The 13,206-nt window shown below is 43.3% G+C and overlaps 1 protein-coding gene across 2 annotated transcripts in view; it reads left to right on the top strand.

The window, feature by feature from the left end:
• Nucleotides 1-13,206, top strand: part of DGKD (diacylglycerol kinase delta) — a 109,447-nt gene that overhangs the window by 51,119 nt on the left and 45,122 nt on the right. For both annotated transcript variants that reach the window (XM_075861395.1, XM_075861394.1), the window contains exons 8-11: nt 12,361-12,463; nt 12,555-12,717; nt 12,811-12,919; nt 13,066-13,205. In XM_075861395.1, coding sequence (XP_075717510.1) covers nt 12,361-12,463; nt 12,555-12,717; nt 12,811-12,919; nt 13,066-13,205 — 515 coding nt within the window. The remainder of the gene's footprint in view (nt 1-12,360; nt 12,464-12,554; nt 12,718-12,810; nt 12,920-13,065; nt 13,206) is intronic.

A 13,206-nucleotide genomic window follows, 5' to 3' on the forward strand; every position in this document is an offset into this window, starting at 1 on the left:
CGCCAGTGTCAACGTCTACAGTGAAGAGGCGACTCCGGGATGCTGGCCTTCAGGGCAGAGTGGCAAAGAAAAAGCCATATCTGAGACTGGCTAATAAAAGGAAAATATTAATATGGGCAAAAGCACACAGACATTGGACAGAGGAAGATTGGAAAAAAGTGTTATGGACAGACGAATCGAAGTTTGAGGTGTTTGGATCACACAGAAGAACATTTGTGAGACGCAGAACAACTGAAAAGATGCTGGAAGAGTGCCTGACGCCATTTGTCAAGCATGGTGGAGGTAATGTGATGGTCTGGGGTTGCTTTGGTGCTGGTAAAGTGGGAGATTTGTACAAGGTAAAAGGGATTTTGAATAAGGAAGGCTATCACTCCATTTTGCAATGCCATGCCATACCATGTGGACAGCGCTTGATTGGAGCCAATTTCATCCTACAACAGGACAATGACCCAAAGCACACCTCCAAATTATGCAAGAACTATTTAGGGAAGAAGCAGGCAGCTGGTATTCTATCTGTAATGGAGTGGCCAGCGCAGTCACCAGATCTCAACCCCATAGAGCTGTTGTGGGAGCAGCTTGACCGTATGGTACGCAAGAAGTGGCCATCAAGCCAATCCAACTTGTGGGAGGGGCTTCTGGAAGCATGGGGTGAAATTTCTCCTGATTACCTCAGCAAATTAACAGCTAGAATGCCAAAGGTCTGCAATGCTGTAATTGCTGCAAATGGAGCATTCTTGGACGAAAGCAAAGTTTGAAGGAGAAAATTATTATTTCAAATAAAAATCATTATTTCTAACCTTGTCAATGTCTTGACTATATTTTCTAGTCATTTTGCAACTCATTTGATAAATAAGTGTGAGTTTTCATGGAAAACACAAAATTGTCTGGGTGACCCCAAACTTTTGAACGGTAGTGTATATATAGATAGATAGGTATTTCCAAACGAATAGGTAGCACTACACAGGACTCCAATTGCCTATTCGTTTGGAAATATTTATGTGGGACTGGAGTCTGAGGTCCTAAGGCTTGTGCACACACAACTACGCATATTTTGCATTTATATGTGCTGCTCTTCCTTTTCCTAGTAAGATAGATAGATAGATAGATAGATAGATAGATTGAAAAATTACAAAAAAGTGTTGTTTTTTTCATTTTTAGTAATTTGTCTGCTGATAATAAAAATTAAAAACACTGAATTAATTAAACTAATCTAGAAAATGAAAGCCTCCCAAGTCCTTTAAAAATAGTTGTGATATTCAAAGCCGTTCCAAAGATATTCTCATTTAAAAATTTAAAATTTGACCTGGACAAAGGGGCATCAATGACCCTTGGGCATGAAAGGGTTAACCACCTACCCAAAACTTTTTATTCACTTCAGTTCCGAGTTTAAATTAAATAAACCTATAATACAGGGAAGGATTGTTCCACATTGTTCTCTGTAGCCTGAGGGTAAACCCTGTCCAATGCTGAGTGCCAACACTTAAGGCCCTTCACTGAACACTCTCCCCCGATCATTGCCATGGGCAATGATGAAACAATGATGAAACAGGGCAATGATCAGCCGATGAATGAGCAAACGCTCATTCATCGGCTGATTGTATTATTTATGCAGCCGAAAATATAGTTGTCGGCAGCACTATGTAGACGCGCTGCCGACATGATACAAATGTTTGGGCACGAGCGATCGGAGTAAGGGTATGTTCACACGCAAACTCAAAAACGTCTGAAAATACGGAGTTGTTTTCAAGGGTAAACCGCTCCTGATTGTCAGACGTTTTTTAAGCATTTTGTTCGCTGCGTTTTTTACGACCGTTTTTGGAGCTGTTTTCAATAGTCTACCAAAAACGGCTCCAAAAACGGCTGAAGAAGTTACCTGCACTTCTTTTTAGCGGACGTTTTTTTCCGCGACCGTTTTTTAAAAACGGCCGCGAAAAAAACGGCCCGTCGGAACAGAACGCCGTTTTTCCCGTTGAAATCAATGGGCAGATGTTTGGAGGCGTTCTGCTTCCGACTTTTCTGCCGTTTTTCTGGACGTTTACGGCCCACAAAACGTCTGAAAACACTCCGTGTGAACATACCTAACGAGCGCTCGTCACCATACTTAGCTCCTTGTGAAAGGAGCAAATGAGCGCCGATCAACGAGCTGTGTCGAGAAGTTGGCCATACACATTAGATGTATGTCGGCCGAATCCCAACGATTTCAGTGGGACCACCTGACTATCTGATGTGTATGGCGGCGTCCTTACTCTCCCTCGACTGCAGATGTTGAGATGAAAAGGTTCAGGCATGTTAGGAGAGGAGAAGAGCTCAAGTGCTGTTGCAGGATGGGGGAGTGGGGGCGTATGTGCTGTTGGGGAAGGGCGGGGTAAATGAAAAAATTGCCTCTGGGGGGAGTATTTGAAAATGCTGCTGAGTGTTAAAGGAACAATAAAACTATAAATTAATGATGCAAAGAAACAGGAGATAATCTTGCCCACACTTTTTGTCAGTCTACAGGATTTCCTACATATTCCTGAAACAATCGTGTAGAAATTTTGCAGAGAGCACTGCATTTAGTCTGAGGCTGATCTGTTCCATTTTCATCTGGGGACCTGCTGAAGGGGTGAGGCTTAAAGAGGTGCTGTCACCTCCCCTGATATGTCTGTTTTAGTAAATACTTGTATTCCCCATAAAATCACGATTCTGGAACATCTTTTCTTAGAACTCTGCAATGTCCAATTCCTCTGTTTTTACTCCTACTAATTTATAAATAAATTGGCAATGGGTGTTACCAGTTGAAGGGGGGGGGGGGCGGTGTCTTTACACAGTTTGACAAAATCTAATCAGTGCCGGCAGAGTAAGACTGTGTAGGGACACACCCCTTTGACAAGTGGAATGGTAACTCAGATGTCAGTTTATTTATACATTTCTAGGATGAATAACAGTACAATGCAGAGTTCTAAGAAAAGATTCTCCAGACTTGTGATTTTATGGGGAATTCAAGTATGTACTAAAATAGACATGTCCGGAGAGGTGACCAGTGCTCTTTAACTATCTTTTCGTCCTACTGAAGACAGGGTGAGGAGGGACGCTCCTGTTGCAGCAAGTTGTCTTACAGCCAGACAGAAGATTGTAAGGAGTTGTGCGGGGGGAGGGGGGAGGTACATGTCTTCTCTCCCGTGCGTGACACATAGAGAACATTTATTTACTTCTCATTTTTAATTGCCATATGAGACAAACTAGGATCAGAGGGAAAGAGGAGATTAAGATGGGAATTGCAGGGATATATTTTTTGTGCATTTTCTATGTTTAGTGTCCCTTTTAATGTTCGTGTGTGCTGCTGTGGCTGATGTGTGGTCACAAAGAGCGCCTGCCCCATAAATTGAGTTCTCAGTTTTGCAGCAGCCGAGAAGTGAATGCTGCTGCTCCCAACAGGGGTGGCCCATGCTGAACTTGTGGTCCATCATCTTTAAAGCTCCATTGTGAGTTATGGCGCCATGGAGGCCAACGTCTACTTTGGTGACATCACAGCTGATGACGTAGTTCGGGGGGTTGTCGAGGACATTTTTATGATCACACTCTATTGACACAATGAAAAACAGCTCCAAAAACGTCTCAAGAAGTGACATGCTACTTATTTTTACGGGGTGTATTTTTACGCACGTTTTTTTAAAACGGCAGCATAAAAAACGTCCTGTCTGTGCGAAACACTGTTTTTCCCATTGAATTCAATGGGCAGATGTTTGTAGGCGTTCAGCTACTGTTTTTTCAGTGTATTCCGGGGCGATTACGCCCCCCGAGATACGCCTGAAAACACAGCGTGTGAACATACTCTTAGTTGCTAGGTAACTGCTCAGACTTATTCAGACATTGCCTTTACAAGAACAGCATTTGCTAAGTTATTAAAGGGAATGTGTTGCTAGCAAAAAATTTATTTTTTTTTTTAGTTAAACAATTAGTGTGTAGGTGATTAAACATTTTTCGAATTTATTTTATTTTTTTCACGAGTCAGGAAATATTATAAATTAGATTCTAATTTATAATATTTCCCAGCACTGGTCACTAGATGGAGCAATTCCCAAAATTGCAGCATTGCATGTGGTAAAGCAACCACATTGCTTTATGCTGCAAAATTGGGAAAAAATCCCTCGCTCTAGTGCCGGGAGAAACGAGGGGATTGAACGGTCTAACCTCCTACACTGTGTGTCGCCATTTTTTGAGCTAACACACAGTGTAGAAGGTTTACCTTCTCCTGCCGCCGCCGCTCCCTCCGGTCCGTCCGCTCCGTCTGCTGCCGCTGCTCCAAGTGCACAAGTCCGGAAGCCGCGACCGGAAGTAGTAATCTTACTGTCCGGCCGCGACTTCTGGTCTACAGGAAAATGGCGCCGGACGGCGCTCAGTTCAACTGGGACTGTGTGGGAGCGGCGCATGCGCCGTTCCCACACAGACGGCGTACACCATAGTGGATGGAACGGGCTCCGTTCGCATTCACTATGGGACTGTAGCTGCCGTATTCCATGTCTGTATGTGTCGTTAATCGACACATACAGAAATGGAAAAAAAATGGCAGCCCCCATAGGTAAGAAAAAGTAAAAAAATAAAAAAAAAGTAACACACAAACACACAAATAAATACAAAAGTTTTTTATAAAACACTAAGGCCCCATGCACACGACCGTGTTCGGTCCGTGATATACGGTCCGCATGTCGGCTGCATGTCCCGGACCGAACACAGTGCAGGGAGTCGGGCTCCTAGCATCACACTTATCTATGACGATAGGGGTCACTGCCTGTCCGCGGAACTACTGTCCCGTACTGTAATCATGTTTTAGTGTGTGACAGTAGTTACGTGGATAGGCAGTGACACCTAGCGTCATAGATAAGTATGATGCTAGGAGCCCGGCTCCCTGTACTTTGTACGGTCCGGGACAAGCGGCCGACATGCGGACCGTATATCACGGACCGAACACGGTCGTGTGCATGAGGCCTAACCTCAAACTGATATAAAATTATTTTTTTGGGCGACACTATTCCTTTAAGTAAGCCCCATTAATATTTGTTACATTAGTATTTTATTTATATCAGAGTTTACTTCCAACATGGGGAAGAAAATTGCAATGACAATGCTAGAGGGGTTTTTCATGTTATTTTTGCCTGAATGTCTTTAGTATACACATTGAGTATAGTATTTTCCCCTTTGCATCTGGACTGTTGGATTATGAGTCCTATTTATAATATAATTTCTTTGTGTAGCTTGTTTGCTTTTTTGTTTTTTGACACATGCAAATTAAAAATAAATATTTCACAGTCGGCTCGTATACATCAAGTGGCTGGATTCATTTTCATATTTGTATCATGTAAAGCAGCTTTATTTGCACACCTCTCTAGGACCTGCTCCTCTTCACTTGTTAGGGCTTGTCCACACGTAACGGAATTGCTGCGTATATTCCATCCGGAATGGCGGACGGAAAATACGCAGCGGAATACAGTTAAAGCAAAGTGGGTGTGATTTAACAAATGTCATCCACTTGCTGCGGAAAAATTCTGTTTTGAAATTAACCTGCGGTGCGTAATTTTATTTCCGCAGCATGTCAATTATTGCTGCGGAAAGTGGACTGATTTCCTGTGGTTTTTTTTCCCCCATATAAATCAATGAGAAACAACAATTCCGCAGCAAACTACAATGTACTGCATAATGTTCTGCGGAAACTCTGCAGAATTTCTTATAGGTGGTGGAAATTACATCACAGGAAGAAAAGATCCCCTTTACACAACCCTTGAAAAAGGCAGCAAAAATCTGCACTATTTTCCGCAGTAAAAAACACATGAAATGATGTGGATTTTCCGCAACAGATTGTCTACTAGTTGATGCCGAAATGCTGCGGAATTTAACTAATGAAGGCCCCCAGGTCCGCCATCTTTGTGTTCCTATTAAGCCCTGCCTTCGACGGAAAAATAAAAAAGTTATGGCTCTCGGAATTTGGCGACACAAAATAATTTTATTTTTTTTACACTTCGGTTTTTACTTGTAAAAGTAGTAAAATATAGAAAAACTATATATATTTGATATCGCCGTAATCGTATTGACCCACAGAATAAAGTTAACTTGTTATTTTAATTGCACAGTGAATTCCGTAAAAACGATGCGCAAAAAGCAATGGAGGAATCGCTGTTTTTTTCATTTTCTACCCCACAAATAATTTTTTTCCCGTTTCCTAGTTATGCCTTTTGGAAGGTGGGGAGGAAAAACCGAAAACGAAAATCTGAAAAAGGGCTGCGGCGGGAAGGGGTTAATAGAGGTGATATTTAACAAAAAAAAAAAAAATGGAATTGTCATATTCATTGGTTTTTGAGCAACAAAGTAAATCAAGATTTAAAAAAAAATAAAAAATAAAAATTATTTGAAAAATTGTTGGAAATATTCTTTTTTTTTTCTGCATCAGAAGCTTTGTCTTTCCAGGTCCCCTGGTGACTAAATGATCATTGGGGGTCCTACTGCAAACAGAAAGTATATTAGAAAACCGGACAGCACCTTTTAAAGAGACCTCAAACCTGGAAAAAATGTAGGAAAAAAACACTAAACCGACATATTCACTTTCTCAAAATTATTATGTTACACAGATTACCACAGGAGCGAGAATGCCTCCTGAGAAACATATAGAAGACTTGTTTTTTTTCCTTTTTTCTTATACCCTTTGGTTTGTGATATTGATGAACTGGCTAGACCAGTGGTCTCAAAATCGGCAGGGTAGGTGGGCTGCATATAGAAAAAATGGGAAGTTGACGGGCCGCATTACTTTGAAATTTGATACAACACAAAATTGTTAATAAATTACTTATTTGAACTACTATAATAATAATACTACATTACTATAAAATTAATACTACATTACTATAATAATACCGCTAGGTTTAAAATTTGAGATATTTCTCCACGTGCTTATTTCAACAATCCAGTTTTCCAGTTTAAGTGTCGCTAAATGCAGTCCGGCGGCTCAGTTGGCAGTGTTTGGCAGACACACGTGTCAAGATTTGGCAGCCCCTTTTTAGATAGTGCCGCAGTGCCGTCTGTAGATGCTGCCGCATTGCCCTCTGTGGATGCTGCCGCAGTGCCCTCTGTGGATGCTGCCGCAGTGCCCTCTGTGGATGCTGCCGCAGTGCCTTCTGTGGATGCTTTCGCAGAGCCCTCCGTGGATGCTGCCGCAGTGCCCTCCGTGGATGCTGCCGCAGAGCCCTGCGTAGATGCTGCCGCAGCGCCCTGCGTGGGTGCTGCCGCAGCGCCCTGCGTGGGTGCTGCCGCAGCGCCCTGCGTGGGTGCTGCCGCAGCGCCCTGCGTGGGTGCTGCCGCAGCGCCCTGCGTGGGTGCTGCCGCAGCGCCCTGCGTGGGTGCTGCCGCAGCGCCCTGCGTGGGTGCTGCCGCAGCGCCCTGCGTGGGTGCTGCCGCAGCGCCCTGCGTGGGTGCTGCCGCAGCGCCCTGCGTGGGTGCTTCCCCAGCGCCCTGCGTGGATGCTGCCCCAGCGCCCTCCGTAGATGCTGCCACAGCGCCCTCCGTAGATGCTGCCACAGTGCCCTCCGTAGATGCCTATACTCGGGACTCCGCTCTGGGGAAGACCCTGACACACTGTCCATATATGGACAGCGATGTCAGGGAATTCCACAGAGTCCCGGAGCAGAGCCTGTACTAGATCTCTGCTCGGGACTCCACTCTGGGGAAGACCCTGACACACTGTCCATATATGGACAGCGATGTCAGGGAATTCCACAGAGTCCCGGAGCAGATCCTGAACTAGCGCTCTGCTCGGGACTCCGCTCTGGGGAAGACCCTGACACACTGTCCATATATGGACAGCGATGTCAGGGAATTCCACAGAGTTCCGGAGCAGAGCCGATACTAGCGCTCTGCACTGGACTCCGGCTCTGGGGAAGCCCCAGACATCGCTGTTCATATGTGGACAGCGATGTCAGGGAATTCCAGAGTCTCGGGGCAGAGCCGATACTAGTGGCTCTGTGTCCCGCAGGCCGCAGATGACAGCCTCAGGGGCCGCATGCGGGCCGTGTGCTTGAAACCCCTGGGCTAGACAGTGTGGTGCAGAAATATACTCTGGTGTGTGGTGGGTAAGGTGGGTAATCTTTATCTGGTTTGGTATTGGATATGGCCTTCCCTCTGATGACACAATCTGGATTGGTATAGATCTATGGTTTGTTTCTTTGCTACTTGTTTTATTTATTTACCTCCACTTTATTGATTGTTGATCTTGTGGTTATGTATTGTTAAATGACATCTGATTCTGCCCTTTACATTGTTCAACAGAGTTTATTTTATTGGGTGTTTTTCATTGTCCTATTTTAGCTGTGATTATAAATTGTATAGATATATTTATACATGATCCACTTAAATACATTGCCTTTATATATAAGTTGTAGGTTTTTATTAGGGTATCTAGATATAACTCAATATTTCTGTGTTTTCCAAATCACCTCTTAGTAGTGTAATACGCTAACACCCATATTTTTGTTATTGCTGAGGTGCTTATTTTATGTGGTTTGCTGTAGTCTGTAGGATATATGTTGCTATTATTTCCTTTATGTTTACTTAGGCCCCGTGCACACGACTGTAGTTTTCATCCGTAATTACGGAATCCGTAATTATGGATGGAATTGCGGACCCATTCATTTCTATTGGCCACGGACACCTTTTCGTATATTTACGTATGTGTGTCCAGGCCGTAGAAATGATCCGCAAATTAAAGAACATGTCCTATTCTTGTCCGGGATTGCGGCACGGATTCACCCATAGAAGTCTATGGGCGCTTCCATAATTGCGGATGGCTACGGATGTGTAGCCGTCGAATCCATATTTGCGGACAGTAAAAATCTTTACGGTCATGTGCATGAGGCCTTTAGGCTACATGCACATGTTGCAGAATTTTATGCGGAAAATAAGTATCAAGACCGCAGATAAAATCGACACTTAATAGTGCGTTCCTTTATGCGTGTTTTGTTTTTTTTGGTGCGGTTTTTACATTTTGATGTGGATACAGGATTGGGATTCTTTTTCTAAATTTGTCGCATACAGATCTGAGCCAGAAACGCAAGATTAATTGACATGCTGTGGATTTTGAAAAACGCACCACAGGTCAATTTCCACTCCTCGACATTGAATTGCATCACCAAGAAGGGCAAGCCATAAGGTTATGCAAATCGAGGAAGTAGCTGCTAAGATCTGCAAATGATCACATTTTCAAACACCGAGCTCCAATCTGTGGCATGTGGGGGGCATAAACGCCAGATTAAAAGTAACGTTTTTTAGCCACATGAAGCCTCAAAAATCAGATCAAGTGGTGTGGGATGATTGTGCGATGCCTCCTGTTCGTAGACGAACCAGTTATCGCCACTTGTCGCAAACTGAGAGGGATAGAATCCTTGAACTGGGAGACTTTAGTTTATCACTCCAGCAGATCGATACGTACCATGGCCGAGATGTCAATACTGTTTAACGTTGCGTGTCCTGGAGGTTTGGAGAACTACAACAAATGGGAATGACCACAAAAGGTGCACAGAGACGAACCTCTACATGGAAAGATCATCTGATTAGAATAATCACGTGTAGTGATCCATTCTGTACTGCAAGTGAAATTGGTCATCACATCCCAAGCCTAGGGCAGCAACAATGTCGACACAGACCATGAGAAGGCGTTTGCACGACATTGGGCTATGAGCCAGACACCCAGCTACAGTTGTTCCATTGACCACACGCCACCGCTCTCAAAGGCTTACATGGTGCATAGCAAGATTGCAGTGGAGGCTGGAATGGAGGTCTATCCTCTTCAGCGATGAGTCTATTTTCTCATATGTTCTTGTATAAATCAAGATGTTTGGAATATTTTGTTTTAATTTTTTTATCATTTGCATAAGGCCTTATTCACACAGACGTGTCCGTTTTGCGCGCACAAAAAACGCTGCATTTTCCGCGCGCAAAAGGTCTGTGTGGCATCAGCATATGGTGTGTGACTGCGTGATTTTCGCGCAGCCGGCATCATTATGACACTCTGTATGTATGTTTACAAACAGAAAAGCACGTGGTGCTTTTCTGTTTTCATTCATTCTTTTTACTACTGTTGCACAAATCACGCGCGGCACCCGAAAGTGCTTCCGTGTGCCGTGCGCGATTTGCACGCACCCATTGACTTCAATAATGGGTGTGTGCTGCGTGAAACACGGGCAAGTATAGGACATGTCATGAGTTTTACGCAGCGCACATACACTGCGTGAAATTCACTGACAGTCTGAACGGCCCCATTCACTAACAGGTCCGTGCGACGCGCGTAACATAGGTCCGTGCGACGCGCGTAGCACGGACGTATAACACGTTTGTGTGAATAAGGCCTTACATTAACATGTCTATCGATCTTGTGATTTCCACAATTCCAAAACTTTTCCATCTTGGTGTTGCAATTTCAATGTTGAGGAGTGTATGAGCGGAAAAATTCTGCATCGTGTAGATGAGAGAACTTGAAATCGCCTTTACTATGCTGGTACTTTATTGTACTGTATTTGTCACAGGAAATGCGTGCGGCTAATCTGCGTAATAGTGGTGCTAGTGGTGTTATACTTTTAGTGTTCCTTTAAGAGTATAACAACTTTTGGATGTAGTTGTTTGGAAATGTGAGGTTGTTCTTTTGAAAAGTAGTGTAATAACCATATTATTTTTATTGTAAGTCAACTTAGGATGTGGCCCCTGCCAACAGTTCAACAAGTTAAGAAAAGCAACTTGGCATTTGGCATTAGTCCTGGTCTGTACATAATTTACCAGTATTGCAAAATAGTTTTAAGTAATTGTAATTCAAGTATTTATGATAAAGCAGATCTGTGTGCCCTGTGCTGCCATGTTTTAAAAAATGTTGAGCAGTTTGGCCAATAAATCCTAATAAAGAATACAGCGGACTCATAGTTAGACGCCTGTATTTATGAGGGGAGCGTTTGCTCCAACCTCCACCTGCCCCTCTCATCAGTGACTGAAAGCCACCATGTATCTGCATGGATACATGGCAGCCATCAATCACTGGTAGGTTTAAATAACGTATTAACTTTATTGTTCGGGTCAGTATGATCGCGGCAATAACGTGTGTTTTTTGTTTTCTTTTAAACACTGACAAAATAAGGTTCTGTTCACATCTGCGTTGGGGTCCCGTTCTGAGCAGACACAAACACACCGTAGTCGACTACGCTATCGCTTCCTGCAAAACGACGGGTCCGGTGCACAAAAGAGGCAAACGGAAACCACGGGCATCGGCTCAGTCACCATTGAAAACAATGGTGATGGAGACGGAAACCTCTTTTTTTTTTGTCGGTGTCAGTTTGTGTCTGCTCAGGGTCCCGTTCTGACGGAAACCTCCGTCAGAACGGGACCCCAACGCACATGTGAACAAAGCCTAAAACAGTTTTTATGGAAAAAAATTTTTTTGTTTTTTTTACTTAGTTTTGTTTGACATTTTATTATTATTTTAGTCCCACTAGTGGACTTCAGTATGCGATGCTTTGATCGCTTATATAATGCTTTGGTATACTTCGTATACCTAAAAATTGCTGCCTTTCAGTGTAGAACTGACAGTCAGACTATTAGGACGTGCCTCTAGTGCGGCCGAATAGACTTACAGCCATGGCAGGCCTGTGGGCAACCCATCAGCGACCTCCAGTCGTATTCGCGGCCCACCGATTGGTGACTTTTCTTATTGAAAATTTTAACCTTTACAACCAAGAACCTACAATAGAAAAAAAACTTTCCCCTCCCATCTCATGGTCATTTTAAGGAAACTACATTTATCATGTTCCAGTAATTGTGTTACGATAACCTGGAATTAATTGAAGAAAAATTAGATCCATTGGGGTCGATTTTATCAGTACTGTCAAAATTAGGTGGCTTAAAACTAGCCCAGGCTGGCAGAAAATGCACCACATTTATCACAGTGGCTCACGCTGTATGATAAATCTGGTGCATCTTCTTAGACATGTCAGACACTTTTGTCCAACTTTATGCTAACTCTTGGTTGGCTTACTTTAGACCATTTTTTTGTGGCACATAATTTTAATGCAATGTGTTGCGTGTTAAGGCACACCCCTTCTCTCTAAGCCACACCCACTTGTCTATTGAGGGACAAAAAGTTTCTAAAGCACTTCATAAATGTGGCACACGGCATGTGCACCTGTTATATGGCTCAATTTCAGCCAGAACTCTGGCACACTATGAGTAGTGAATCTGCCCCATTGTTTGCAGTGGTCGGGTGCCCCTGCATAGGAAGTGTTTGGTACGATTTTCCAGTTGTTTTCTCCATGATATTTTGACTTACTGTATATAACTGGTATTTTTGTTTTTGTACTGTAGGTACACTCCTCGTGTAAAGAACTTCTGCCAAAAAAGTGTCCTCTTGGACAGTGCAAAGTGTCAGTAATTCCACCAACTGCCCTCAACAGCATCGATTCTGACGGTATGTGTGTGCTACACTTTGAGTATCGGATTAGAGTTTATATCGAACATGGTACAGCATAGCGTAACCTCTTTCATATTGACTTCTCCAGGGTTCTGGAAGGCCACTTGCCCCCCCTCCTGCACTAGTCCGCTGCTTGTTTTTGTAAATTCAAAGAGTGGAGATAACCAAGGAGTGAAATTCCTGCGACGTTTCAAACAGCTGCTTAACCCCGCTCAAGTGTTTGACTTGATGAATGGAGGACCTCATCTGGGGTAAGACCATGCGGCTTTTCCACACTTTTTTCATACTTCTATTCTTGGCGTACAGTAACGTTAATTAATGCACTGATTTTTTTCTCTCTCTAGTTTACGCTTGTTTCAAAAGTTTGACACCTTCAGAATATTGGTGTGTGGCGGTGATGGTAGCGTGGGCTGGGTCCTTTCTGAAATAGACACCCTTAATCTACACAAACAGGTATGTAGGCATTATAATGGTTCATTTCAGACACATTAAATTCCTTTATTTCTTCAATTTAAATGCATATATTTTCATCCTATTAATATTAATCACCAATCATGAGTTATTAATTCAGTGTTAACATGCTTTTTGCACATTTTTAGTGCCAGTTGGGAGTGTTGCCCTTGGGCACTGGAAATGACTTGGCCCGTGTCCTTGGCTGGGGCTCTGCGTGTGATGATGACACTCAGCTTCCCCAGATTCTGGAAAAATTTGAGAGAGCTGGCACTAAAATGCTGGATAGG

Source organism: Rhinoderma darwinii, chromosome 4, assembly GCF_050947455.1.
Source record: "Rhinoderma darwinii isolate aRhiDar2 chromosome 4, aRhiDar2.hap1, whole genome shotgun sequence".
NCBI lineage: Eukaryota > Metazoa > Chordata > Amphibia > Anura > Rhinodermatidae > Rhinoderma > Rhinoderma darwinii.